The 26,500-nt window shown below is 39.4% G+C and overlaps 1 protein-coding gene across 8 annotated transcripts; it reads left to right on the top strand.

Moving 5' to 3' along the window:
- Positions 1–26,500, top strand: LOC119142735 (interleukin-1 receptor type 1-like). Of its 8 annotated transcripts, XM_037376009.1 has the most exons (15): positions 1–86; positions 1,459–1,539; positions 1,851–1,940; positions 2,026–2,215; positions 3,760–4,029; positions 5,086–5,152; positions 6,785–7,016; positions 9,033–9,225; positions 10,299–10,473; positions 11,647–11,712; positions 15,752–15,872; positions 18,715–18,902; positions 20,458–20,601; positions 21,658–21,822; positions 23,341–26,500. In XM_037376009.1, exons 6-15 carry the CDS (start codon positions 5,092–5,094, stop codon positions 23,715–23,717), a joined length of 1,722 nt encoding a protein of 573 aa, XP_037231906.1. In that variant the 5' UTR covers positions 1–86; positions 1,459–1,539; positions 1,851–1,940; positions 2,026–2,215; positions 3,760–4,029; positions 5,086–5,091; the 3' UTR covers positions 23,718–26,500. The 8 variants fall into 8 exon arrangements, with proteins under 8 accessions (XP_037231906.1, XP_037231907.1, XP_037231911.1 ...); XM_037376010.1 differs by lacking the exon at positions 1,851–1,940; XM_037376014.1 differs by lacking the exons at positions 1,851–1,940; positions 2,026–2,215 and having other exon boundaries at positions 9,039–9,225; positions 18,757–18,902.

The following is a 26,500-nucleotide window of genomic DNA, read 5'->3' as shown; positions in this document are numbered from 1 at the left end:
CGAGGCGGGGCCTCCTGCCGCTCTGCCGCCTGCCGTGTGCCGCGGGCTGGGCCGGCCGCCGGGGCAGGGAAGCGGACGGAGGTGAGGTAAGGGCGGCGGGGGGGGGCGGCGGCGGCCTCGCTCCCTCCCGGGGCGCCGCTCGGCTTCCAGCGCCGCCGGCGTGACTGGGGGGGCGGCGGGCGGCTGGGCTTTTCCTCCCCTGCGTGTCTCCCGCCGCTCCGTGCCCCGTTCGCCTTGCGCTGGGCAGCGCGGGGTGCGGCGGAGGCGGGGATCGGCGGGCAGGTAGGCTGCAGTGCTGGGGGTTTGCCCCAGACCAGACCCCAGACCCTGGGCTCCTGTTAGTGCCGGGCGTGTGCTGAGCCCGTTTGTTGATGCGCCGTGTGTTTGCGCCTTCCCGCTACTTCTGCGTTGCCGGGTTTCCAGTTTTTTATGGCACCGAAGAGCTTCCTTGGAAGTAATTTTGTATTTTGCATTTGTGCCTGATTCCTCGTTGTGTATTGCACGATACGAACCCTGTTAGAAAGCGTGGAACAAAAATGAAGACTGTAGGAGTGCCTAACGCTACCACATTTTTTAAAGTTTTTGTAACAGGAAGCAGGATAAAGCCTGGCATAAATCTTCTTGACCTGGTAAAACACCACAGAAACTGTTCGTTGCACAACCGTGATCAAACAGGGGCTCTTTTTTAACTGTTTTGTATGATGACACGAGCAAAGCTTTGGTTGAAAGAGATGCCTGCAGAGATGTTGGTATTGAAACCTAGTGAGGAGCTGTGCTGCCAGTCCTGGGGCTGTGCTGGTCGCATCCGAGGTGGTGCTGGGCACAAGTACCCTGGGGAGCCACAGCTCGGTGGAGGGAGCTCTCTGTTAGAAGCAAGCTACTGAGCTGAATCAAGGTTCCAGTCTGTTTCCAGCAGCAGCTCTTCGAGAGTTTTCATCAGGGACTCGAGCAAAATGCTGGATGGGATGTAGCTTTCTTCTTCATACATTTGGCAACTGCACGTTTGTTTGACTTGGACCATTTGAGTGTGCTTGGATTCTCAAAAAACAAGTTGGAGTTGCTAAATGAACACGCTTGCCTGTCATGTAGATTGTGAAATTGAAGTGCTGTAAAAGCTGAGAAACTGGCATCAAACTTGCACACAAATTGTTTTATAATGCAAAATCCTTAAATCAGATATTTTAAATTATTCCTTAAATGAGAAATAACCGTTATTACTTTTTTTATAAACAATATTGCTGACTTCCTCCCTCTCTCCTCAAGAGCAATACATTAATTTTTTTAATACTTTGCATCCCTGTGGTTTTGATGCATACGGTTTTATCTGCATGAGCCCAGCTGGTCTTTTTAAATGCCTCTTAACTGTTCTTTGAAAATGTTAGTGGAAAAGTAATAACGTGCTTTGGACTTAAATAAGAAATATTCCACACTGAAGTCCACATTGCTTTATATTGACAGGTATCAGGAGCTGAAATAACTTACAAAATCTTCAAAGCACCGACTGCAAAATGAGCTCCTTCCACTCGTTGCTGAAAGGAGGTATTGTTTTCAATTGCTTTGAATATGATAAGATCACTCCTTTAGAGGTCGTTTGGATGTTCTCATTGCCTCCACTTTGATGGGAGGTGTTATTAAGTAGCTCTCCACTGTATTAGAATCAGCCAGTAGTGGCCAGTTATATAGAGCTACACTTACCCATATTTATTTCCCCCTGCCTGCCCCCTTCTGTGCTTTGGTGAAAACTGAGGCAGTATCTGTAACAAACACTTTGTTCTGATTCAGATTTAGAGTGGTTAACTTTGTCTCAAAGTTGAACTGGAATTTAGCTTATAAAGATTTAACTATTGCAGGCTTCTTTGTGGATATTCTTCTTTGATTTCTGTGACTTCATTTTGATGTAGCTTCAACAGAATGTCTGAGATAATGGGCTTTCCTTAAAGGTATGACTTTTCTGTAGTCCTGCAACTTGGAGTATTGTCTGGAAAGGAGGCATTTAAGGACTAAAGTTTGTGGTCATCATTTCAGTGTCAGAATACCACAGTGGATAGCCAGATCTACTTCTAGAGGGTGTTTGTGCGTCATTTTGTGTGACTCTGCGTTTATGCATGCCCCTGTAAAATGATCAGCTGCGTTTTGTTTATATATTCCGCATATTACATGGAAACATGAAACGAGGAAAGTAGGGGCCTTGAGGAAGTGGTGGACTTGAAACAAGGTATAGTCTGTTAGAAATTTTATCTTGCTTTTCTTTGGTACCCCAGTAGGCAGCTTAACAGCTTACTCATGTCAGCAGGAGTAAGCACAGCAAGGAATAAAGTGTGCACTCTATGAATTGTGGTGGGTTAAAACTTGTCTTAGTGGTTGCACTCTGGAGCAAGTGGCTGTACATGGATTTGGTTCTCCACACCCTCCCAGCTGCATTTCAATGAAAATGTATTGAAGTTTTACTTAAAAAGTTAATGCAGTGCTTTCATATAGGTATGCTACCAAATTGGGGCACTTTACACCTCTATGCTATTAAGCTGTTTACAGAGATGATAGTGAATTGCCTTTGAACAACAATTTTTGTGTTCTTCTGCATGGCTCAAAGGCTAAGGATCTGTTGGTCGCCTTTGCTGTAATGAGTCCCCATAGGCAGTGATCAATACTGTAAAGCTACTTAAATTAACAGCGACATGCTGATACACAATTGAGGGGCTTAGATGCTTTCCATGCTACTTCTTTGAATGTTTTTTTCATTGCGTTGGCCTTTCCAAGGGTCTGTCATGTCCATGTATTTCTAAATTATTTACAAGTAAAATCTTTTAAAAATTGGAGACAGAAAATTTGGAAAACAAAATACAGTTGTGTGTTTTGCACAGCTTCCTGAAGGACAAGTTTGCTAATTCTGCTGCCTGCAGACTTGGGGACCCAAAATGTTTCTAAATCTGTTCTTATGGCATTTAAAGTTGGCACTGTGCCTAAGGCAAGTAGAAGGGCAAATTCTGTGAAGATGGACATCCTGAAAGGAACAGAATGTCAGTATCTTAAATCAGGTCCACATGTTTGCTGCTGCATATTTCTGGATCTTGGTAGTGTTTCTCTGTACATTCTGCTTAAGAAAAAGGCTAAAAACCTTATGTGGTCACTTGAAACCATACTGACCAGAGTAGAAATGGTTAATATACAGTGAGGTATTGCAACTACAAAAGCTAGAGGCTTCTTCCCTTCTTTCCAGAGTTTTTAAGCTTTACCATTGCAATATTTGAGGGGGGGGGTGTGTGTGTGAATTTTGAAAGAATAGAACTTTAAAAAAGTTGAGCTTTAGCATACAATATTAGGAAGACATCCACCCTTGGTACTGGAGACCAGTAATGGGAACAAAATGTAAAGCTTAACCTGTTGACTGCTTAGTTATTCTTATCTTTCCCTAAATTTAAGTATTCTTAGTTTCCTTTTAGTGGTTAAATCTGACTTACAGAGTGGCTACTTATGTCTGGTTTTGTTGCTTGCTTGACACCTGTGTAATGTTATTTTGGTTTTGACAGAAACTTCATTTTCCAAAGGTCTTTGCTAGAATTCTTGGTCAATTTCATTGCAAGTTTTGTGGTTGCTCTTTTGGTTTAGGTCATCTCTCTTGTGTAGGCAGAGAATGCTTTTGCTGTACGTTTAGGATATCTATAGAAGATTTAGTTTGGTATGTGTATGCTGCTATCCAAATGATGTGTTTTGTAAAATCCTGTTTTCCCCTTCTCCACTCCTCTTCTCCAATCTTTACAGGTAAACTGAAACTCCAAGAATGATGATCGGCTTATTGCCACATTACAGGAAAACCACATGCAAGGCAACTAAATAACGGCTATGGTATGAGTGCTTTGTCAGATCAACTGTTCAAAAGAAGTGCATACTTGGAGGCTGTTATATTGAAGTGTTGAACTCTGCTCTGTGTGTCCCTCTCTGCTACCGGAACACTTCTGCATATGAAATGTTTCAAAAGAAGGAGCTGCTGTGGCTTGTTTGTCACTGAAGTGAACTATATTGGATATAAAAGTAAGTCAAGGCTATGTGTGTTTTTCAGGGAATACCATCTCAAATATAACTAGGACCTGTGCAATGAATGTTTTGCAATAGACTGCTGTGTGGGAAACCAGATTGCTTTGGAGTGAGAGGCAGCAGCATGCAAAATATTCAGGAACTGAGGAAAGGCAAAACAGCTAAATGCAGACCTTAACCTACAAGGAGGTGTCAGAAGAGAAAGGGGTTAAGCGTTTGCCAGCTGGCTGACAGTAGAGGGCTTGGGAAGGGCTCTGGTGACATCTTGTCAGGAAAAAGGTGCCTCTGAGAGGGGGGAGCAGGACTTGGTTAAGCTTTAGAGGTTTCACGGAAGCCACTCGTGGGCCATGAGGGCAGCAAGTGTCTGTTCAGTCATGTCTTTGAAAGCTGCAAAGAAGACCTGAGGTGTGTAGTGAACCTACAGTTCTTGAACATTTTGTTTTGTGTCTGACCACAGCAATTCATATTAGCTGCGGTTTCCACATATTTGACTGTAGATGCCAATCTTAAGTGCTAGATCACACTGGAATTACAGTGTGCTTGTCATCCTGCAAAGAACTACAAGTTGATTTGCTCTTAAAAGCAGCACTGCCTCAACTGCACAAGAACAGTTCAAAGAACAAAATCTCATACATCTCTGTGACAGCGTCTCTTGTAAACATGTGGAAACAGGAATAGCTTATTCTAAATTATACAGTACAGCTTAATTTACTGTACGCTAGCATAACTTGTCTGTGCTAAAGGGTTGGAAATTTTTTTTTTTTTGGCTTAACTATGCTGACAAAAGAAAATTACACTTTATGCAAGAGTTATTCCAGTAGAAATTTGGAAAAATTCCAATAGAAACCTGAAAATTGAGCAGCCTTCTGTGGAGGCTAACAGTTGCTGTAGTTGAAATCTTCAAAGGGTGGGGCTAAATTACCAAACCCATTTTTCCCTCCTCAAGATGACTAATGATTCTCCTGATTTTTTTAAAGAGCAATGCAGGGTGTAGAGGACAGTGCAACTTGAACACTCTTACCACACTAATGGAAAAAAAATTGTTCTTTGCAGCAAAAGATGACATCTACATTTTTGCTCATTGGTCATCTCATTCTACTGATACCTGTGTTCAGCGCTGGTAAGTTAAATATGTTGCTGAAAATATCATTGAAAAAAAGAAAACCTGCAAGAGAGGAGTTGTGTGTATTTAGTAGAAACGAGTTACTGAAAGCAAATAGTGGATTTGGGGTTTGTTTTTGCTTCAGTATATTGAAGATATGCTGAATGCCTCTTGGATTAAACTTGCACTGGGGTTGGAATGGACAAATTGACATAATTATTTTAAAATCTAGCCACATAAATTTAGGGTACTGAGGATTTGACTAGCCTCTCCCTGATTCCTATGAAGAAAGTCCAAAGGGATTGGCTTCCCTGACTTAAGTTTAGCTGTCAAATGCCTTCTTTAAGAGATATGCTGTAGCTCTAGTCCCCAGAGCAGTAGGGCTCAGTTTCCTTTGCAATTAATCAGTAATGTTTTTAGTGGCAGATGTAATTTTTCAATAAAATTTAGGGCTACGTAAATGAGTGATGCTTGACTTGCTGCTCTTGGCATAAGCAGTCTAATGTTAATGTCACTGAATCAATTTAAGCTCTATAGGGACCTACTTGGAAATCTTTAAGTTAAGTGATAGGGGAAGGTGGTGGTACTGGAAAGATTACCGAAGACTTTTTTTATTCTGAAAGTGAATACACTACCTTTGTATTTATATGGTCATTCAACAAGATCTGTAAAATCAGTTCAGTCAGATGTTTTGCATTTTCATAGGAATTCAGTGTTGCACATGCATGCCAAAGATTGGAAGCTCCTAAAATCTGCTTTATAGCCAGGTGGCCTGCTCTGTGCTAAACTGGTATTCTCCAAGTAGTTTTCACTTGCAGATTTGGGTTCTTGATGACTTCTTGCAGTATCTGTCCTTCTTTCTCTGGTATTTTTTGGCTGATGTTTAAAAAACTGCTTGCTAGGCTGCAAGATTGCATCTTGTCAACTTGTTACACAGCCATAATATAAAGTTCTGTGTATGCTCACCTTTTACGTGTTACTCAAAATAATGCTCATAATTTACACGGCCTTCTGGATAAATATATCAGAAATCACAAATGTAGAAGGAAATAATACATTATAGTCAGGACTTCTTAATGTAAATACTGTGCCCCTCCAAATTTCCTTTGTATTGTGACATGCTGGTTCCCAGACTTCTTTGATGTGTTAAGGTCTTGATCTCCTTCCATACTGTCTTGTGCTTCAGTTTGAAAACCATATATTCCTCCCTCCCCAGTCCCACCTCTAATTTGTTTTTGACCCCACAGTCATAATGGCCTAGTATCTACCTTAAGAATCTGATAATTCTGCAAAAGTACTAACATGTTCAAATAAAAAGGACATGACAGGTGAGTTGTGAAGCTTGTCTTGCCTGGTGAACCCCATGTGTCGTCTTATACCCAGGCTGCACTGAGGCTTACCTGTGCTTGTGGCTGACTACCTTTATAGAGGGAGGCTGTGGCTTAAGCTTTGTAAAATGTGTGGTTTAGATCCTCAGCCAGAAGGTACTTAAACAAAAAACGGTAGCCTTGCAAAGTTTTAGTGTTAAATTATTTCAGTAAGTTTATTTTCTAGATCTGTGTAGCTTGGAATGGGTATTAATATAGTTCTAAAACATAAAAATATACAGATTAAAAACACTGATAATTTTTTTCTTATTTTTTTAAATAGAAAAATGCATTATTTGTGATCACTTTGTGCTTGTTGGAGAGCCTATAGCTATTAGTTGCCCAGTAGTTACATTGCCAGGACTTCACTCTGATTACAATCTGACGTGGTATAAAAATGGTAGTCCTACACCAGTAACCACAGAGACACACGCCAGGATCCATCAGCGAGAGGGCTTGCTTTGGATTATTCCTGCAATGCTGGAAGACTCTGGACGTTATGAATGTGATGTAAGGTAAGGAAGGGAGGAGGGTAACAACTGGGTTGCTGGTGTTTACTAGTGTGATAATATATTTGCGGAACTTGAGTGTACAGAATTTTTTAGTTTGGGTAGAGAGCTTAGATCAGTTAAAAGCACACTTTTTTTTGTTTCTGCATGCTGCCTCTTTCTTCTCCCCCTACCCTGTAGCATTGCAAAAGTGGTTCATACAGAAGACTCTTTGTCTTAAAGCATGATAATATTAACAAAGGTCTGTGTGGGTTGTTTGTTGTGTTTGTTTTGGATGGAGTGTAAGGTCACAGGCGAAGGTCTTAACTGCTTCAGCTTCTTCTTGTTCAGGTTGCTGTTTGATACCGACAGATCAGAAGAACATTTTGGTTTCTTCAGTGGACAAGGTTAAATGGAAGAAGGATCCAAGAGGAGCAAACTATATTTTATGCAGTATCACAACATACAGACTTTCTGGAAAGTGTAGCAACTTTTTGGGAATTCTTTTAGAAATTTACAAATTAAAAGGCAGAAAACCATTCTTATGTTTTATTTTAAAACATTGCCAGATGTTACTGGTCAAAAATTGGCATGCATGTGAAGAGCAAAGCAATGTGCTGGACAGTTTAGAGACAGTGAAAGTAATGCGTCCTCAGTATTGCTCAAAAGATCAGAGTGCACAGAGAGGAAATAAAAGAATAGATTCTTTTCACATCTTCAGTACTTTAAAACTCTTGCTTTATTTACAGCTTAGATTAGTGCACTGGACTTCACTGCTTCAGGTGGTCAGATCTTAATTTATAATGACTGAAATTCACTGTATGCTTAACAAGAAATCAGTTTTGGGAAGACACAGGAAAATTGTTTATTTCCTCATGGTCTTGCCACAACACACTGAGTCAACTCAGGCTTTTTGGGTGACCCCAAATTTTAGTAGACTGTAGTTATGCGTAGTGGTGTGCATACGGTACCTGTTATGCTGAAGGAGTTTGGGTTGCAAACTTAGTAACAGTGTTCAGAAAAAACTTCCAGTGTCGCAGGCCTTTGCACCTTCCTGCTCCAGAGTTGAAAATGAAACTAATGAAACTAAAACTGGAAGTTGGAAGTAATGTAATCCTTTCAAAGCCTACCCAGTTAAATATTTTTAATTTAGTCTTTCTTGCTATCGTTCTAGAAACTCAGGCTGTGAGATATGTTCCTGTGGGCACCTCACATGCTTGGCTTGCATAATGTCAGCAGGACAAAAAACTTGCTAAAAGTTCAGTTGTGTTAACCGTAGGCTATATTTTATGCCCCAGTCACTTAAACCTTAATTACAGAACTTGTCAAGGTACAGTATATAGAAGTTGAAGCCAGGACTGTCAAAACATGCTGTTCAGTCGTCTGGAATCTTCTCCCTTAGCATAGCATTGAGAAATGAAGAGATCACCAATGATTTAATAGAGAGTATTCCTTTACTTCTGGCATAAGCTTCTGGTTTCTAGTGCTGTCTCTCCTCTGCAGAGCTACTGTACCACAGGTTCTTGTGAGCTCTTGGTGTGATGTGCTTTCACATCGATATTGTACCTTGATGTATATGTTATTCAAAAGCTCTGTCTCTTACAGCCCGTTTTTCTTGATATGTCCTTCCAAGGAGTGCTGAGACAAACCTGTCTTCTGTTCATTTGGCACCAAGGGTGTTGCAGTGCAAATATATTTTGGGTTACCCTGCACTACTGTGTGTTGGCAAATTGAAAATGGCAAGGGTGGATTGGTGCTGTGGGCTCTGTAGAGTGTCAGAACTGAGAAGTCCTGGCATTGCTTCTGGTGCTTCCAGAGCAGACCCCACTTCTCCCAACACAAAATCGGAGCTTATTCCCATCTCTTGGTCTGGAACAGGGAGGGGGTGAGGACCTGAGGGTGGTGTTTAAGAGCTAGGGCAGATGTAGCAGGGGTGTTGAAGGCAACGCTGGTGGAGGTGCTGAAGTCCCTCTCTATAAACTCCCTGACTTGCTGGGAGCAAGGAACCTTATTGTTAATGACCTAACTTGTCTGCTGTTCTAATTACAGGAGCTTTAACCACTCGAACAAAAAAACTATACATTTAACCGTTTTTGAGAATGATAACGGTTTGTGTTTTAATGGCAAAATGAAGTTTGAACAAAAAGTGACGAGCACAAATGCTGGAAAGATTATATGCCCTGATCTAGAACATTTTACAGATGAAGATAGTCAGCCTGAAGTACACTGGTATAAGGTATTGTGCATGTCTATTTCAGATATACAAGATAAGAAGTATTTTATTTAGAATGTGTTATGAAGCACCTGTGAAAGGCAGCTTTTGGAAGGGAAGGTTTATTTTCTTTACAGTTTGAGTAAGGCATCTATCTTGCTATGCTATTGGGGAGGTATAAGGAGGTATGAGAGGTATATTTTAGAAAAAGTTGTCCATTTTTGGATTACAAGTTTTTTTGGAGTCAAAACCATGTGTTTTGATTTGATTTGTGAAAATCTAGTTTATCCTTTGATTATTTTATGTAGGTAAGAAATTTGCAAACTTTTCCTTAAATACAATGAGGAAAAATGTTTCCTTAAATACAAGGCTCTGTGTAATTATTTAAGTTTTGCAGAATATTAAGGTTTTCCTTTCTGTTGTTCATGGTGTGATATTCTTATGTTTCTTGCTCTGATTCTGCCAAAATACTCTGTAGACTATGCAACCTTAAAACTGTGTGTTTTGTCCACATTAATGTGAAATTCTAAAATAATTCAATTTTTAATTCTGATTTTGGTATTAAAGTAATTTACATGAGCCTGTACATGTAAAATAACCTTGGTGTTGCATCTGTAAGTCGTCTTTTGAGACTAAGTGATCCTATGCCGCTTGTAAGTCAGGGAAGAGAAGGAAGTTTTTCACTGTATTTGTATTGCCACAGAAATGGTAATACACCCAACAGCATGAGGCACTGCTACAGCAGTTCTCATTTGTCTCAGTGAAGTAGGAATGGAGGCACGTATTCTCAGAAACTCTGCCTCAGTAACTTTTATTACACCTGAGACAGATGACTGTCAAGTTATTAAATTAAGGCAGTGTACTAAAACAAAGCATTTGAAAACTTAAAGGACTGATTGCAGTCATTTTTAAAAAGTGCAAATGCGGCAAGACATCATCAGGCCTCGTGTTAGAGTGTAGTGATGCTTGGATAAGAACTCGCATCATGGCTTTAATCAGTATTTGGCAAGTATTTTAATGATCAGTAGAGTTCAGTAACTTACTTAATTACCAGATTATTAGTTCCCTTAAATCACAGGTACTTTTGATATATTTAGGAGTGTAAGCCTGGATTTCTTGAAGACAAACGACTTTTTTTGGCAGAGGGTGAAAATGCTGTCTTGATTTACAACGCAGCTGTACAAGACAGAGGAAACTACACATGCCGTATGGTATACACATATATGGGAAAACAATATAATGTTTCACGAACCATGAGTCTAGAGGTTAAAGGTGAGTGCACTGAGGTTATTCTCTACTGATTTTGGCTTTACTATAAGTATTTGTATGCAGGCATAAACTATTTGGCATGTTACTTTTCAGCTCTGTGGAATTAGACTTGCAAACCTTCAATTATTTCCTGAATGTAAAATTAAAATACAATAATGCATGTTGATACCCTTGAGCATTGCTTCTGGGAAAGAATTGTCATGGGAAAACAGGAATGCAGGGTTAGGAATGAGAATTAGAAGGAAGCACTGGTTACTGGGGAGTGTGTGGGTGGGTTTTTTGCTAAAACAAATAATGCACCATTAAATTAAATAAATGAAGAAAAAAAAAAAAGAGGAAGTTTTGCTGAGACCACCACAGTGAAACACCTGCTTGTGGCCCTGTTGGTGAACTTGCTTACAAAGTTCACTGGAATCTCAATTGATGGGAAGGGAGATACTATAAAAATTAAGAAATCTTCCTCTGGAAAGCATTGGCTTACTCTTGGCACTTGGTTGTGCTTTTCTGCACACAGGACTCAGAACTGGCTGTTTCAGTCTCCCAGTACTGTCAGTTATTGGTGCAATCATTGTGATTGCGTCTTTGTAGGCAGCATTGCTGATGACCTGACCAGTACCATGATAGCAGTCCTATCAGGAAAGTTGGCTGGAGGTAGTGTCCATCTTTTTAGATTAAATCAAAATTCTGACTTAAGATAGGTGATACAAGAACAGTGCGTTGTTAGCAGCAAGTCTATATTGTGCAGAATGATACAATTGCAGCTCAGTTTTAAGTGTGTGCTTGTTTAGTCTTTTACTTAAATAGATAGTCACCTGGTCTAGGAGGTCATTGATATAATCCCCTTTCTGTTCCTTATCCATCTCTGACGAAGTTAAACACATCTTTTACTTTTGTTGTTGTTCTCTGGTTTTGTATTACTTCTATATCAACTGGCAGTAAATTTGAGATTTTTTTTCTAAGTATCTTTAGTGTAAACTAAAGCCTTTTGTTAACATGGAAGCTAAAATAGAATAATTTGGATAGAATACAGCAAACCTTATATTTTCTGTTGTAAATACGAAACTGGTAGTAAGTAGGGCACTACAGCAGTACCAAACCCATGTAAAACTGTCAGCTGAAGGAGGCTGTAGAGCTGCTCTTGCCTGAAAATTATATTTTTCTCTTTGTTTCTGTTAGAAGGACCACTGCAGGTGATACCAGAGTTTATTTATCCAAGGAACAATACAATTGAAGTAGAACTTGGTAAGTAGTGACTATTTAAGAACTCATTAACACTCAGTAAAACAAATAAAGCTCATGGTCTTTCTGAAACAACATATGAACGGTTCCTTCCACTGACTTAAGCAAGACGGGGAGATAGGCACGTGAATTAAGGATATCTGGAAGACAGATGATAGAATGATTCCCACAAGTAATTTGCAGGGGGGAGTAACGGTGCCTAAGATTGGAGTCTCTTGACCAGCAGTGTCAGGTGGGATGCATTTATTTTTTTAATTATTGCCATCTGTCCTTTGTACCACTTCTCAGTGTCTATGTCTTGACATACCCTCAGTACCTGTGGAAATATGGTTACATATATATAACATGTTAGGATAGTTACTAGTTGACCAGTTCAGTAGTTTTTCCTCCTGTATGTTTCCTGTCTCCCTTCCCCCTCCACAACCTGGATTTTGTTCCTTGTTCTAGGGTATTAAAAGGTTTCAGATACTAATCTTTTATAAAACAATGAGCTGCTAGTTGATGGATATCCCTGGTATTGTTTATCTTGGAAATTTCTTAAATAAGGGATTCTGGATATAATGAATAATTTCTTCCCAGTGAGGACAGTCATGCAGTGCAGCAGGCTGCCCAGAGAAGCTGTGAAATCTCTGTCCTTAGAAGTTTTGGAATCTGCCTGGATAAAGCTCTGAGCAGCCTGGTCTGACCTCAGAGCTGCCCCTGCTTTGAGCAGGAGGTTGGGCTAGAGACCTCCCAAAGTCCCTTCCAGCCTCAATTATTCTGTGAATCTAGGGACCAAGTACATGCTATGAAGGTTTTTTTCCTAAGCAAACATATACATGTTTAGATTGCACCATATATTGGATAGAGTTGTGTTCTACTAATGTAGTCCAGAAGAATGGGTTTGGAGCTGCTTGAACTGTAATTTTTTTTCCTTTTTTTGCACCAAGGGGAACTTTTTCAAAGAAAGTATTTGATTAAAAAGGGCATTAACTGATTTTGGAGAAGTGTGACTGACTTATTTCCTAGTACAGGATCTAACTGATTTTGGAGAAGTGTGATTGGCTATTTCCTAGAACTTGCTAGTACAGGATCTAAGCTGTTTTGTAATCTTTTAAGGAAGGATTGTTACCAACCTAGATCATTAGAGAAGCTCTGAGGAAACTTTGTGTTGGGGCTCTGGCACCACATGGGAGCTGAGGCCAGAGCATTGTGGGTTATTCTTACTCATGTCACACTGATGGTAGTCTCACATAACACAGCTACTTTTGCTTCTGCTTTTTCTGACTTTGAGCTTGTAACTACTGTGTATGTCAGGTGTTCTTTTCTTATGTTGAGGCTTCAAGCTTCTTTTCCCATGATGTGAAACACCTCGTCTGGCCCAAATCCTAACTTTGAGTATATGGTGTTAAACTGAACAACACTGAAGTACTGCTGGGTTTTGCGGTTTGATTTTGTTTGGGGTTACTTTTTTTGTTGCAGTTGTTCTGAGTCTCGGTTGTTTGAATTTTTTTTTTTTTTTTTTTTTTTTTGACCTCAACAGCTTGTGAAAGATTCCTCATTCTGAACTTGCCAGGTTCTGGTGAGGTTCAGTAGATATTAATCAGAATAATGAATGAGCTTTAATAGAAATCATGTTCCTCCAAAGTCCGGAAGGCTTCGTTTTAAACAGTGGGAATATTCAGGTTCTGATACAAACAGTATTATTTTATAGACTTACAGTCCTGCAGTCTTCAGATGGTTATTTACTTCTGTTGGAAATACTTTATAATGGCTCAGTAGCTGCTTCTTTTCTGGTTATTGCATCTTCTCTGGCTTCATTATAATTACATGCCTGAAAAGAAGCTGTATTTGTGTTTTTTCACTAATAAGGAAATTTGTTCACCAGATCTTAGGCTGAAATAGGGAGACTTTCCACAGTCTTTTTTTTTTTTTTTAAACCTCACACAACCCTCATCTTTATGTGTGAAAACTTTCCTTTTTCTTTGTAATTGTAACTGTGAAAGAACTGAACCAATATTATGGTGGGGCTTCCCTGTACTGTATCTCCCACCCACTAAAACATCATACAGGTCTCATCCCCAGTTCTGACTGGTAATTAGTTATTACTTCCCATTTAATTCAGAAAAACTCTTACCAATGCAGCCTCTACTCAGAAGGAGCCTGATCTGCACAGGCCCTTAAAAAGCTTTTTAATTTACTGAAGATATCCTTTAGGTTTTTCTTAATCCTTGATAGTACTTGCTGAGAAAATGGAGAATTGAGCAATTATTAGGCCAGGGGCTGCCTGTGACTCAGCCTATATTAAGATGTGTTATGGGACAACTTGTTTTAGACTCCTTATTTTAGAATAGCTTTTGGTCCATATTTGTTATGGCTTGGATACGGCATTAATTAGAAGTTGCTGATATATTATTGGATGCCTTAGGCCAGCTAAGATGAACAAACCTTGATTGCCTTACAGACATGAGGAAGGCAGGAAGGCAGTCCCATGTGAGACTAGGAGACAGAAAGCCTCCACCCACAAAGTGGGATTATTGTGGCTACTGAAGAACTACAAATGATGCCCTACTACAGGGGGACTATTTAAAGGAAGTTGGTGAAGTTTTTTGCTTTGTTTGGGGTTTGGGTTTTTTGCACTGCCATTCAAAAGTAGTATTCTCTGTCTGGTTCCTTTAATGGGATGCTGGGGAAAAAAACAAACAAACAAACAAAAAAAACCCACAAAACTTTGCTCCTATTAAATACCTGGCTGTGGGGCAGAATCTGGAAACACCTGCATGAGCATGAAAATGCCTGTAAGCTTTTTGCATGAGAAATGGCAGGAGAAGTTTGTGTAGAAACTTAACAGTACATTTGTGAATGTATGGAAATGGAAGATTTGAGGGTTTTTTTTTCCTTTAGAAGAGCTGTGCAATGCACTAAACCACATCTTTAGAAAAATTCATTATTGTTGTGGAAGGACATGAGGAAAGAGATTGGGGAGTATCTGCAATTTCTGTGTGAACTCTTGTTCAAGTTACTGCTTTGCATGTGAGCTAAAGGTTTATTCCATACTTTTGATAGAGACTATCCCTTGGTGGAAGCATCTAGATCTGATGTGGTTCTAGGAGACGAAACACTGAAATCTTTACATAGGTGAACTGAGAGCCCATCTTCTCCTATCAAATCATAACTTCCATGGGTAAAATACAGAAGGAAAGGACTCCAAGAAGGCTGCTTACCTTCCTGTAAGTGGAGCTCTCTGAGGTACAATGGCAATAAATATAATCTGCAACTTGGTTTGCTTTCTTAATACTGAGGCATTCTGTAAGGTCTGGACTCTTGGTGGCAATGGAGCTGAGTGACGGGTGAGCTTGCTCTGGGAGCAGAGTGTGAGAGTATCCTGAAACCATCCCAGTGGACAGTGTTGGCCAAAGACTCTGATCTGGAGTAAAGATATGCGTGGTCACTGAGAATGGGATTCAGCTCTAGGGTGTAGTTGTCTACACATGAGTGTTTGCATATGAGCTAGGGTCCTTAATTCATGCTATAATCAATGGGGGATCAGTTCAGTTGTCTACATGTGGATGTCTAGTCCTGTTTTGGGTGGTCCGTCTACTCTAGCAGTGCAGGTTTCTTGAAGATCTGGAGTTCTATCTGCCAGCTCCATATGGATGCCTTGGATGCTGGAGAGCATATCAGATGTCACCATACTATGTACATGCACTTGGTTTGAGCCCTGGAGATCTTTCAGTGGAGTCTAGAGAGTCATTCAGTTGATAAGGTCCAGGTGTCTACTTTAATGTGAGTAGACTTCAGCAAAGCTGAATGATGTTACTAGCTTAGACATCTAGCTGACATGTAGACATGAACATTTAAGACACCTACATTTGGGGTGGAATTTATATCCAGACCAGAGACACCCAAGTATGGATTACTGATGGATGAGGTTTAAGGACTCTGCTTTTTGTAAGGTAAGTGGGGTTTTACATATCCCTCCTTTTCCCAGCTGTTCTCCAGTCACTTGATCCTGCTTCTGTTACAAGACTTTCAACTGCTGTATTTAATTTTTTTTTTGTAGGCTCTCATGTAGTTATGGAATGTAATGTATCAAGTGGCATAAATGGCTTTATTCCATTCTGGCAAGTTAATGATGAGGATGTTGATAGCTTTGACAGCTCCTACAGGGAACAGTTCTATGAGTAAGTATCCTTATACATTGAATTGTAAGTGCATTTGTAGGTGAAGTAATCTGCAGTAATTTGCAGTGAATTCACCAGCAAGTTGACTACTAGTCAAATGTCAGTAGTTATGAAAAGACCGATTAGAAGTCTGCATCAAGTACATTATATTCTTATTGCTTGGTTTAAAAAAAAACACAAACATTTTATTAGAAATATTGATGTCTGATACAAGTGTAATGAAACAGTTATATGTAGCTTTTTATAATGCTGTTGTGAAATATAATTTTGTAAGGCTTATTTATGCATTTGTTCTTCTGCAATCCTTTTTGCTAATAAAGTCTGCCATCTATCATTAATATGGGAAGGATAGATTGTTCCAAAAAAAAATAATCACCCAGCTTATTTTTATTTGTGAAGTTGGTCCTTTTCTACATACAGGCAACAGCTGCTAATCCTCAAGAACACAAAGCAGAAGCTCTTGTTACAGGACATTTAGGGGCTTTTTTTATGTTCAGGAAAATTAAACACAAATTAGGCTGATAAAACCAGCAATTTGTTCAAAAGAGTGGGACCTTTGTTATTCAGCGACTGGTCTATGCTGTGGCAGAGTGTGGATGTACTGTTTGCTTTGTCATTTTATCAATCACCGCTGTCAATATAACCCTTAAAATGTGCTGCAAAGAAGAAATTAATAAAAAAAATAATCTTAGCTGGTCAGTTCACACTCATGCAGAAGCATTGCCGTCTCCACCAAGTGCCATCATGAGTGCAAAGTATGGCTAGAGAGTTACGTCACAGACTGCTTTTAAAATTACCTTTTTCATTCATCTGTGTCTGGCTTCCAGAAGCAGTCGTATTTCCACTTTGTCCCCAAGTTCCTTTAGCGGGAATTATTACTTTCATTATATACTTGGTTGTTTGTCTGTAAATATTCAGGCCTCAGCTTGTGGTCTCTAAGGCACAACTAAGTCCGTTATTCTTTAGGGCATGAAGTTTCTCAGCGTCACCAGTTTAGACACATGTGCAACTTTGTGTAGCTATGTTTAAAGTTTTAATAACTGCAGCTCCTGAAACCAACTTGGTGCTGCTATTAAACACGTCTTCCTGAAAAGCATTTAATATATTTAATTCAAAGCAATTATCTTGAAAATTTTTGGCTTGCTTGGAAGCGATCTCCATTTCTAATCGCTACCTTGCCTGATAATTTTCCTATGCCAGAGATGGAGATGTGCAAAATACATCCTGTGCAAGTGCTAATTAGGATTAATAGTTCAAAGCAAGTTAGCCAGTATCAGAGAAAAACTAAATTAATTGCAATAATAATGTTTTATTTTTAAAAACAGTAGCAATTTCTCAGCAATTAAATTTGTGGAGCATTTGCTAGTAGAAAACCACATTGTAGGCATGGCCAACATTATGGACTTGAGGCTTACACCTGGGAGGTAACTCTTTCTCTGCTGGGAAGAAAGTTAAAATTTACTAGAACAAATCTGAACATGTTACAAAATGATGAGGTTTGTAATGGCATCCCATGACAGAAATTGCTGGCAATTATTTATGTAATAGAAACTGGTTCTTCAGGATGTTCTGCAAAATTAGTTTTCCTAAGTACTCCAGGTGACATCACTTTAGTACATAGAGTAGGATGCCAGTTTGTAGGTACCTTCCTACTGTGGCCCCTCCCATTTTATACTTTTAAATCTACCTTAGAGCAGAACCGTATTTAGCAGGATAGCATATTACATCTCCAGGCTTCTTGTGGCAAGAGATATCAGATATGAAGACAGTATCACCATGTTTGTTGTCATTTGACACCAGGGTCACCCAGCTTTTGTGGATTTTGTTCATCATTATTTCCCAAGTTGGTTGGTGCCATTGACTGTGGACAATGTGGGCTTGGTCAGTCTGTTAGTATCCTTAGAAAGCTCTCTGCTTCATCTTTAGTATAAACAATCCTGGAATAGTCTTTTGTTCACAGAATCATTTAGGTTGGAAGAGACCTCTTGAGATTGTCCAGTCCAACCCCCCCCTGCTCAAGCAGAGTCAGATAAAGCAGGTTGCTCAGGGCTGTGTCCAGCTGGGTTTTGAATATCTCCACAGGTGGAGACTTCACAACTTCTCTGCGCAACCTGTTCCAGTGTTTGCCCACCCTGACAGTGAAAGTGTTCAGCTGTCAGTGGGCACTACGGAAAGGAGCCTGGCTCCTTCACCCCTCTAGCCAGGTATTTACACACATTAGTAAGATCTGTGCCCTGCTCCCGAGCCTTCTCTTCTCTAGGCTGAACAGTCCCTGCTCTCTCATATGACAGGTGCTGTGCTCCCTTCCTCATTTTCACATGTACTGGTCCCTAGTACATCTTTTGTACTGGGGACCCCAGAACTAGCCCCACTACTCCAGGAGTGATCTCACCAGTGCTGAGTAGAGAGGAAGGATCATCTCCCTCGACCTGCTGGCAGCACTCTTCTTAATGCAGTCCAGGATTCCTGGGGACTGGTTATTCCTCCTCAGGTGCAGAATTTGCATTTTGCTTTGAGATTTATTCGGTTCCTGTCAGTCCATTTCTTCAGCCTATCAATGTTCCTCTGCATGGCAGTATGACCCTCTGGTGTATCAGCCGTTCCTTTGAGCTTTGTACCATCTGCAAAACTGCTAATGGTGCACTCTGAACGACCCGGCATAAAAACCCAACAACCCAATGTGCATGGAAAATGCCGCGTCACCTCTGGTCATGAAGCTGTTTGTTACAGGGGTGATATTTACTGTGCTTTACTGGCTTCTTGGGTTTACAGAGGTAAAAAATGAATGCTCTTGTATTTGTGGATAGATGAACCTATCTCATATTAAGCACTGATATTTCAGTTTCTCTACAGATTTTCCTTTTTACCCTTTTTTTGATGACAGAGAGGGGATGCCTCATGGACTTGTTGTATCTGGAACAAAGTTTAACATTTCAAAAGTGGAAATAAAGGATTATGCTTATAAATTTTTCTGTCACTTTATATATGGCTCTCAGCATTTTTCAGCCTACATCAAACTGGAACGCCCAGGTAAGAGATCTCATCCTGATAAAATGGTGATAAATGACGCTTGCTTCTCAGTTTGACAACACCCTACTTAGAGCTAGAGTTCTGTGATGCACCATTATGCAAGTGGGCAGTGCAGCTCAATACCTTTTGTTGTGATTTTTTTTTTAATATATTCTAAGCAAAATTAAAGAAAAAGAGCTTTGTCTTCCCTCATTCGGTGTTTTAAGAAACATTAATGAAAGACTTCAATTGATTTGAAGCAAGTTATGAGACCTCAGTGGAATACTGTGCTTCATTTTACACACTTGTACTTAAAGAAGCATGTGGATCAGAGGAGATCATGTGTCTAGGAGAGCAGTGAAAATGGCCAAATCTCTGAAAGAGCTGAGGGGAAGACATAACTAAGTGTGGAACAGACTGTCAAAAGGACATGAATGTATATGTAGACCTGGTTGTCCACTCAGTAACAAATAATGGGTTCAGATTGCCAGGAGAAAGAAAAAAAATATATCTATAAAGTAGGAGAAACTCTTAACAGTGATGTTAGTGAAAGAATGAAATAGATTGCTTGGAAAGGTTGTGGACTTCCCATTACTGATAAATGCACTGTGTTATCACCTTCTAGATAGGTTCATGCATATTGATTGGGGGCATCTTGACACTTGTTGAAGACCCCACTCTTGCACTCAGAAACAAGGATAAGTTTGACCTATTGCTGACCAGCATGAAATTTTCTTTTTAGTAGGTTAAGTTAAAGGTAAGGCTAGCTTTAAGAACTCAAATGCAAGGCTGAAGAAATTAGCTATTTTTGTTTAAAACCAGATATCAGATGTTAAAAGTGCCCATTTTTAATTTTAATTTAGCTGCAGAAGAGCTTCTGGTCTATTGAGCTTGTATTGAGCTGGCTTTGTCAACTGTGAGCCAGTCCTTTGACAACTGTTATTCTCGAACTTTAACTGGCCACATTGTAAACAAATAATTGACTGAAGGTGGATCTGAGCTCTAGCTTGTTGCCTAAGTTCTTCATAAAGGTTGTCAGGGTAGGATTTAACCTCAGAAGTCCTTTAATATGTGTGAATTAAAAGATTCAGTTTGTGGAAGGTGTATGTTTTAAGGACAACAGATCTGTTAAGGACAACAAATTAGTAGGTTCAATGACAGATCTTCAAAGAGGTTAGAGGCAACGGAAAGCTGTTTTTTCTGGGGAGAACAGCATGGCCAGGAAATCACTTCCCCACCTCCAACCTTCTTGCTTTCTGACTGATAAAATTTTGTACAAGAATTCTCATTCTACTGCTGCACTAGAATATACATCAGTATTTTGGTGTTTCAGCTGAAGAGTAGCCTTATTTGTCACATTTATCTTTTCTCTGAAAGAATAAAGCAGACTTATCAAATAATAGTATTTGCAGAAAGCATACACGAAAAAATTCAGTCCTATACATTAATTCCTTTAAAAAAATACTTTAATGACTGAACGATTCTGAACATCTCTTTTGTCTTTCTTTGGTTCTAGTGTATAACTGTGTTTTGTTTTTGGTTTTTTTTTCCCTCTTCTTATTTAATTCTACTACAGCTCGGAACATTCAGGGTTACTTAATTGGAGCGGGAGTTTCTTTGGTGTTTTTAGTATTTTTTACTCTCTTTATCTACAAGATCTTCAGAATTGATATTGTGCTTTGGTATCGGGACTCCTGCCATCCCTTCCTCGGTAAAAAAGGTATGTTTGTGTAACAGTGCTGTGCGCTGTAATGAGCCTCCACCTTCCCTGGCAAAGCAATGAGTTAACCTCATGGAATATGGTTGGTCTTCCTTGAGAGTTCTGAAAGGATAGCTTGTTTTTAGGATGTTTAGAATTACTTCAGATAACAAAAGCATCTACAGGGGAAAAATCAGCAACTTTGCAGGAATCCAGTACTATTGTTCCTTTCCCTGAAGACCCACTTCAGTGGTTTGAATGCTGTTCTGACAGCAGTTGTTCAGATTTCTTTTAATTACTGTTCTTACAGAAAGGAGTAATACAGTGGAATTGTTTGGTATTTTTTATTTGCCAAAAATGAACCAGGACAAATCTCATTTTCTTTTGTTTTCCATTTGAAGGCACTATTGATTATCTTATTTTCTGTAAATTCCTGGCATTCAGAAAAATGTTGCTAGGAGTGCTGTCTGTGAGAGTATGCTGAAATATGGGTCATTCCAAGCATCTGAGAGGAGGTGCATGGCTAGAGAAACAAAATATTTTCTAGAGGTACTGAGGTTCTGTTAGATTTCTTTGAAGTCTTTAAAATTTAGTCTTTCTGAAAAGTTTGTTCCAAAATGTCTAATACAATTCAGAACTTGAAATTTGCCAAATACTTTGTTTTTGTTTTCATGTCTAAATGGTTGCTGTGTTTTGACATTCCAGGTTACAAAAAAAGACCTATGAGCTATATGGCAGCTGGACTTTTTAGGGTTTCAGTTGTACTACTGGAACCAGTATTTTCCAGATAACTCAGTGATAGCATTTTTTTTATTTAGAGTTCAAAAAAGAATATTCAAACCTACTTGATTTTGCAGGTATCTTTTGCCTATTCAGATCCTGAATACTGAATTCTAGAAGGCTTGATTCCACAAATATTTCAGGCTTAGTATAATTATACGTGCTTAGATAATAGCAGTATTAGGACCAATGATTCAAGTGAAAAAAACCCCAGAGTTTAGAGACTTATTTGTTTGCTTTCTTGCTTTACTGTCTTTAGAATACATTTTTATATTACTCTTATTTCTCACCCTTTAGTTTCAGATGGGAAGATCTATGATGCTTACGTTCTGTATCCAAAGAACGGAGAGAGCTGCTTGTATTCATCATATATTTTTGCTCTGAAGATACTGCCAGAGGTCTTAGAAAGACAGTGTGGATATAAACTCTTCATATTTGGGAGGGATGATTTACCAGGAGAAGGTAAGCTCTCTGAAGACAAATTACATTTGAGTTTTCTCACTGGCAGCTGCAAATACAACTCAGAAACAGACAATCAACCAGATGTGATTCTAAGTATCTCCTACCATTGAATGAGCTATGATTTTCTTATTCTCTTTGATGGAGAATGAGCAACACAGCACTGGGTGCTCTCATGAATCTGTTTATGTCAGACTTTCTCTTGTCATCATTTAGCTCTTCCAGGTGTTGGGTTTTTTTCAATACCTGGCTAGTCTAGACATCTGGAGATGGAAAGATGCTGAGGGGAAAAGGACTTGCAATTGTGGCTGTGAATAATGACTAATGGCAGGAAACATGGAAAAGAAGATCTTGTGAGTGGTGTGAAAAGAGCCTGTTGCTTTGAGGTGCCATTTGACAGTATGACGTCTCTACTGTTTCGTTTTCATTTGTTCTAAAAATTGCTGTCAAAACAGCAGGATGCAATAAAGGGTATAATGGATGCTTAGATAGTGCAGGTGGAAGAAAAAGAATACAAAGCAACACTAAGTTATCTGGAGTGATCAGCTGTATCAAAGATTACTTGTCCCTAGTGAAGGTTCTTACAAAGCATTGCCTTTCTTGCAAGGCTTTAAAAACCTTGTGGAGGTTTCCTATGTGTGCATCAAATTGAAATTTCTAGCATCGGACACTGAAAATTGCAGTGTCTGTCCCATCGACTGCTTATGTGGGGTGAAATGGTGAAAGTCTGAATCCTTCCTGGTCTTGTGACTTTATTCAGTCTCAGTATTATCTTTTTAAATTTGCAGAGCAGGCCCTAAATAGAAGTTTGTTTTAAAAAAAAAAAAAAAAGAATTGTGAACTAACCTACATGAGGTTGTATATGGATTTTCTTTTTATTTTCTTTTTACATCTGAAGGCCTTTGGCGGTGGTTTGAGAAGGAAGCATTCCCTACAAAGTAGAATCTAAAGTGCTGCTTTATTTTTCCAGCTTGAAAAAACGCAATCATCTATTCTCAGGGTTAACCCATATGTTTTTTGTGTGGTATTTACCTTGTTTTGCTGTTTTGGAACTAGTTGTATGGAACACCATTGAAGTGATGATTCTTTGCTTTCTCTTCCACTTACCTGTAACAAAAAATGGTTAAACAGTTAAACATATCAGAGCAAGCTGTTCAAGGAAAAAGGTCATAGTTTTACCTAGGCCTGTGGTTTTGGAACTTGTGTTTTAGCAGTTGCACCTATGACAGTAATAAAATGGCATTAGCAAGATTAGTAGTAGGTAGATGATAACTTTTCTCTGTTTATGCAAAACAAGAATATAGACATGCAGTCTGATGGGGTCAGATTGTGTTGCATTGGCCAAACGTCTACTTGTTGGCCTGGCCAACGTAACTGCTTGCATGCTCTTATCCTGTCCCTATTTGTGAGGTAAAGTGTATGGGCCTAAACTATCAAGCAGTGAATGAACCAGCTGCAAGATGCTGGTAACAAAAAATAGAAACATACAGCCTTAATTTTGCACAACGTTTTTCTCTACAGCTGTGATCAGCGTCGCTGATGAAAAAATCCGTCAAAGTAGAAGAGTGATAATTGTCTTAGTACCAGAACCTTCGTGTTACAGTATTCTAGAAGATGCATCTGAAAAGCAGCTAGCCATGTATAATGCCCTTATTCAAGACAGCATTAAAGTAATTCTTATTGAACTTGAAAAAATACACGATTATGCAGCCATGCCAGAATCCATCAAATATATTAAGCAAAAGCATGGGGCTATCCGATGGAATGGAGACTTCTCAGAAAGGTCTCACTCAGCAAGTACCAGATTCTGGAAGAAAGTGCGCTACCACATGCCATCCAGAAAAAATGGATCTTCATCAGGATTGCATTTGTTACCAAAGGACTTTAATTCTCCCTAAATAACAAAAGAAAAATGACACTTAATAACTAATTCAGTTCATGTGGTTGGTGATGGAATGATTGAAGGTCATATGTATCTGTTTTGTGCCAACCATCTTGTCCAATTTTTTTGGATTGATGGTACTACAACTTCATCTACAGATGTGAATCGTTTTCTTCCGGCCAGATCAACAGAATGCCTTGAAATGTCATCAATAGCATAGTGATGACATGGAAACCATGTAGGAAGTACATGAGGACTTTTCCAAGAATTGCACTGTGATTTGATGGAATTCTTTTGGTATTAAAAATGGAAGGGGAAAAAAAAACCCCTTATCAAAACCCCAGAGAAGTTGGGGTTTGCAATTAAAGGTTGAATATGAAGGGAACTATGGTAATTATAATTGTGATATTACGTAATGGGCGTGGTTGATGCCAGTACGTTTTTATTTTATTTTTTTAATGAAATGACACAAAACTTTTCTTTGTTACAAGTTTATTACTTGCCTTATACAGTTTGCTGAAAGATAAATCCCCCGTGTTACTGCACCAGTGTGTTACTGTTCAAAAGGTAAGAAACAATCTTAGCCCCCCGAAAGTGCTATTGAACCTGACAAAGCATAAATACCCTTCTGTGATCTTTTTTCTGTTTTAAAGAACTGTACCATTTAGTCACTTGTCCCATGCAGACATCAGAAATATACCATTGTAATGCAGTACTGAATCAAAAAAATGAATCTCCAGGGAATCTTTTTCCCCAGTTAAATAACTGAATATATTTGTTCTTATTTTACCCAAGTGGAACAATGAGCTAATGACACAGACTCTCTCATGGGCAGTACAGGATGGCTGGCTTCATCTGCCTTACCTTAAAGACCAGATCAAGGGGCTTCAGGGCACCCACTTCTCATGGGTCGCTGTTGCTGAAGGAGAACAGGTCTTCCCTCCTGTTCCCAGCCAGGGTGCTTGTTTTAGCCTTTGTCAACTCTGAAAGCTGAAGGTGGCTGAACAGACATGAGAGAAATCACTCTTTTTCCCTGGGATAGTTTTCTCGGAGATTAGTGAGTTTTATCTGGTTCCTGGAGGGTTCAGAGTGCAATGGGGGATGAAAAGGGGTGGTAGAACCATGCCTTTTGGCTCCAGATGTGTTTAGAAAATAGCATTGTTGCTCAGTACTTTAGTTAAAGTGAGAGGGAGAGATGCCCTGTGTTCCCCCTTGCTTGCTTTACTGCGCTCCCCCTGCCCTGATGATGTAAGGAATCTGAGGTGACTGTGTACTGAATTTGACAGGGGCTGAATGAGTCGGGAGATGTGAGAGCCAAATTTCCTGTGCTTTTCAGTCTGTCCTTGAAAGTTAGATTTTTAAGTTATGAGATCTAGTTGTATGTGGAAGCTTCAGAATTTGACTGTTACTGCCTTTAATTGCTGATTGCAACTCTGAATTCCTATGTGTGTCCTATCGGCTTCTCTCTTGCAGCACCTTTTGTTCTACCATTCAAACTCCAATCTAGCTTTTTCCGTGCAGCTCCCTTATCTTGGAAGAAGCAACTTACTATTGCAAAACTCCATCACATCCCAAGCAGTCCCTGAAGGCTGTTGCTAATACAGTATTAGGCAGAAATTCTCCCTTTGAGTTGGTCCTTTGATAGCTCCACTTTTTCATCTGAAAAAACTCATGTTCTGCATCCTTCAGAATTTGTCTACTCACTGTGATGCTTCAGTGTTGGCTTTTTCTTCTTTCATGGCTCAAGCATTTATCTTATGCCTCCATCCTAAAGCAAACAAAACTGTAGTGTGAGGTGCCATCTCATGGAAGAACTTCCCAGTGAACGTGGGATGGTGTGACCCTTGTCTTCTGCCCAATAAGTTACAAAACAAATGGAAATAGGTTCCTCTCCCACCTGAAGTGCTTTAGTTACCTCTGTGTATGGTGGAAACTTGAAACCTGCTTCTGAGAGACAGTGACTTTTGAACTTCGTGAGTTGCGTGTGTGTTTGGTCAGAATGGAATAAAAATCTTTTTATTTCAGGATAGGAGGGAAAAAAAGTGCATTTGAAATACCAGGCTATTTCAAAGTGTTATGGTACTGGAGTTTTATTGATGAATGTTATGTATGTATAGAATAATGCACATGCTTATATTCTGTTCTCATTCTGTGTTTTAGTCAAAGACAGAAGTGTCGAGGGAGGATTAGTTCTGGTCATGAACTACCACATTCACTTAGCTGTTGCACAGAGTCCACTTTTAAATATGGTGTGTGTTCAGTGACAGCCTGTTGTAGGGTAGAAGAGCCGTGAGATCTACCTGAAGTTACTGAGATCCATCTGAGCAAGGCTAATTGTTATGGTTCATGTCGATAGAAGAATTTAGTAGGACAGAAGCTGTAGTTTGGTCACAGAACTCTTCTGTAAGAAGATCCCTATATCAAATGTGAAGTCTAGATACTGGAAGTATGGTATTTGTACTCTCAGGGATAGGGTATAATACTGACTTTGTGCTTCCACCTTGACAGCTCACAGTATGTGGGCCAGCCAACAGAGTTCCAGTCACCTCGGGCCTCCTGAATTATTTTTGCTGACTGGACTAGATTGAATGAAAAACTGCTACTTATTATCCCTGCCTTTAGGGATAGGAAAGTTTTATTTTACTGAGCCAAAATACTGTTTTTTACAAAAATGTTTGTTCCTTTTGATATATTTATACAAGTGATGCTAAAATTGTCATGTGTGTTATGTAAAGACACTTTGAAGAAAGGTCCATTTCTTTATTCAATAAAGACACTACATACTTTTTTCTTACAGCA

The sequence above is a fragment of the Falco rusticolus genome, chromosome 2, assembly GCF_015220075.1.
Source record: "Falco rusticolus isolate bFalRus1 chromosome 2, bFalRus1.pri, whole genome shotgun sequence".
In the NCBI taxonomy this organism is placed as follows: Eukaryota; Metazoa; Chordata; class Aves; order Falconiformes; family Falconidae; genus Falco; species Falco rusticolus.
Note: the sequence above shows the minus strand (reverse complement) of the source record. Positions and strands in the feature narration are given on the sequence as shown.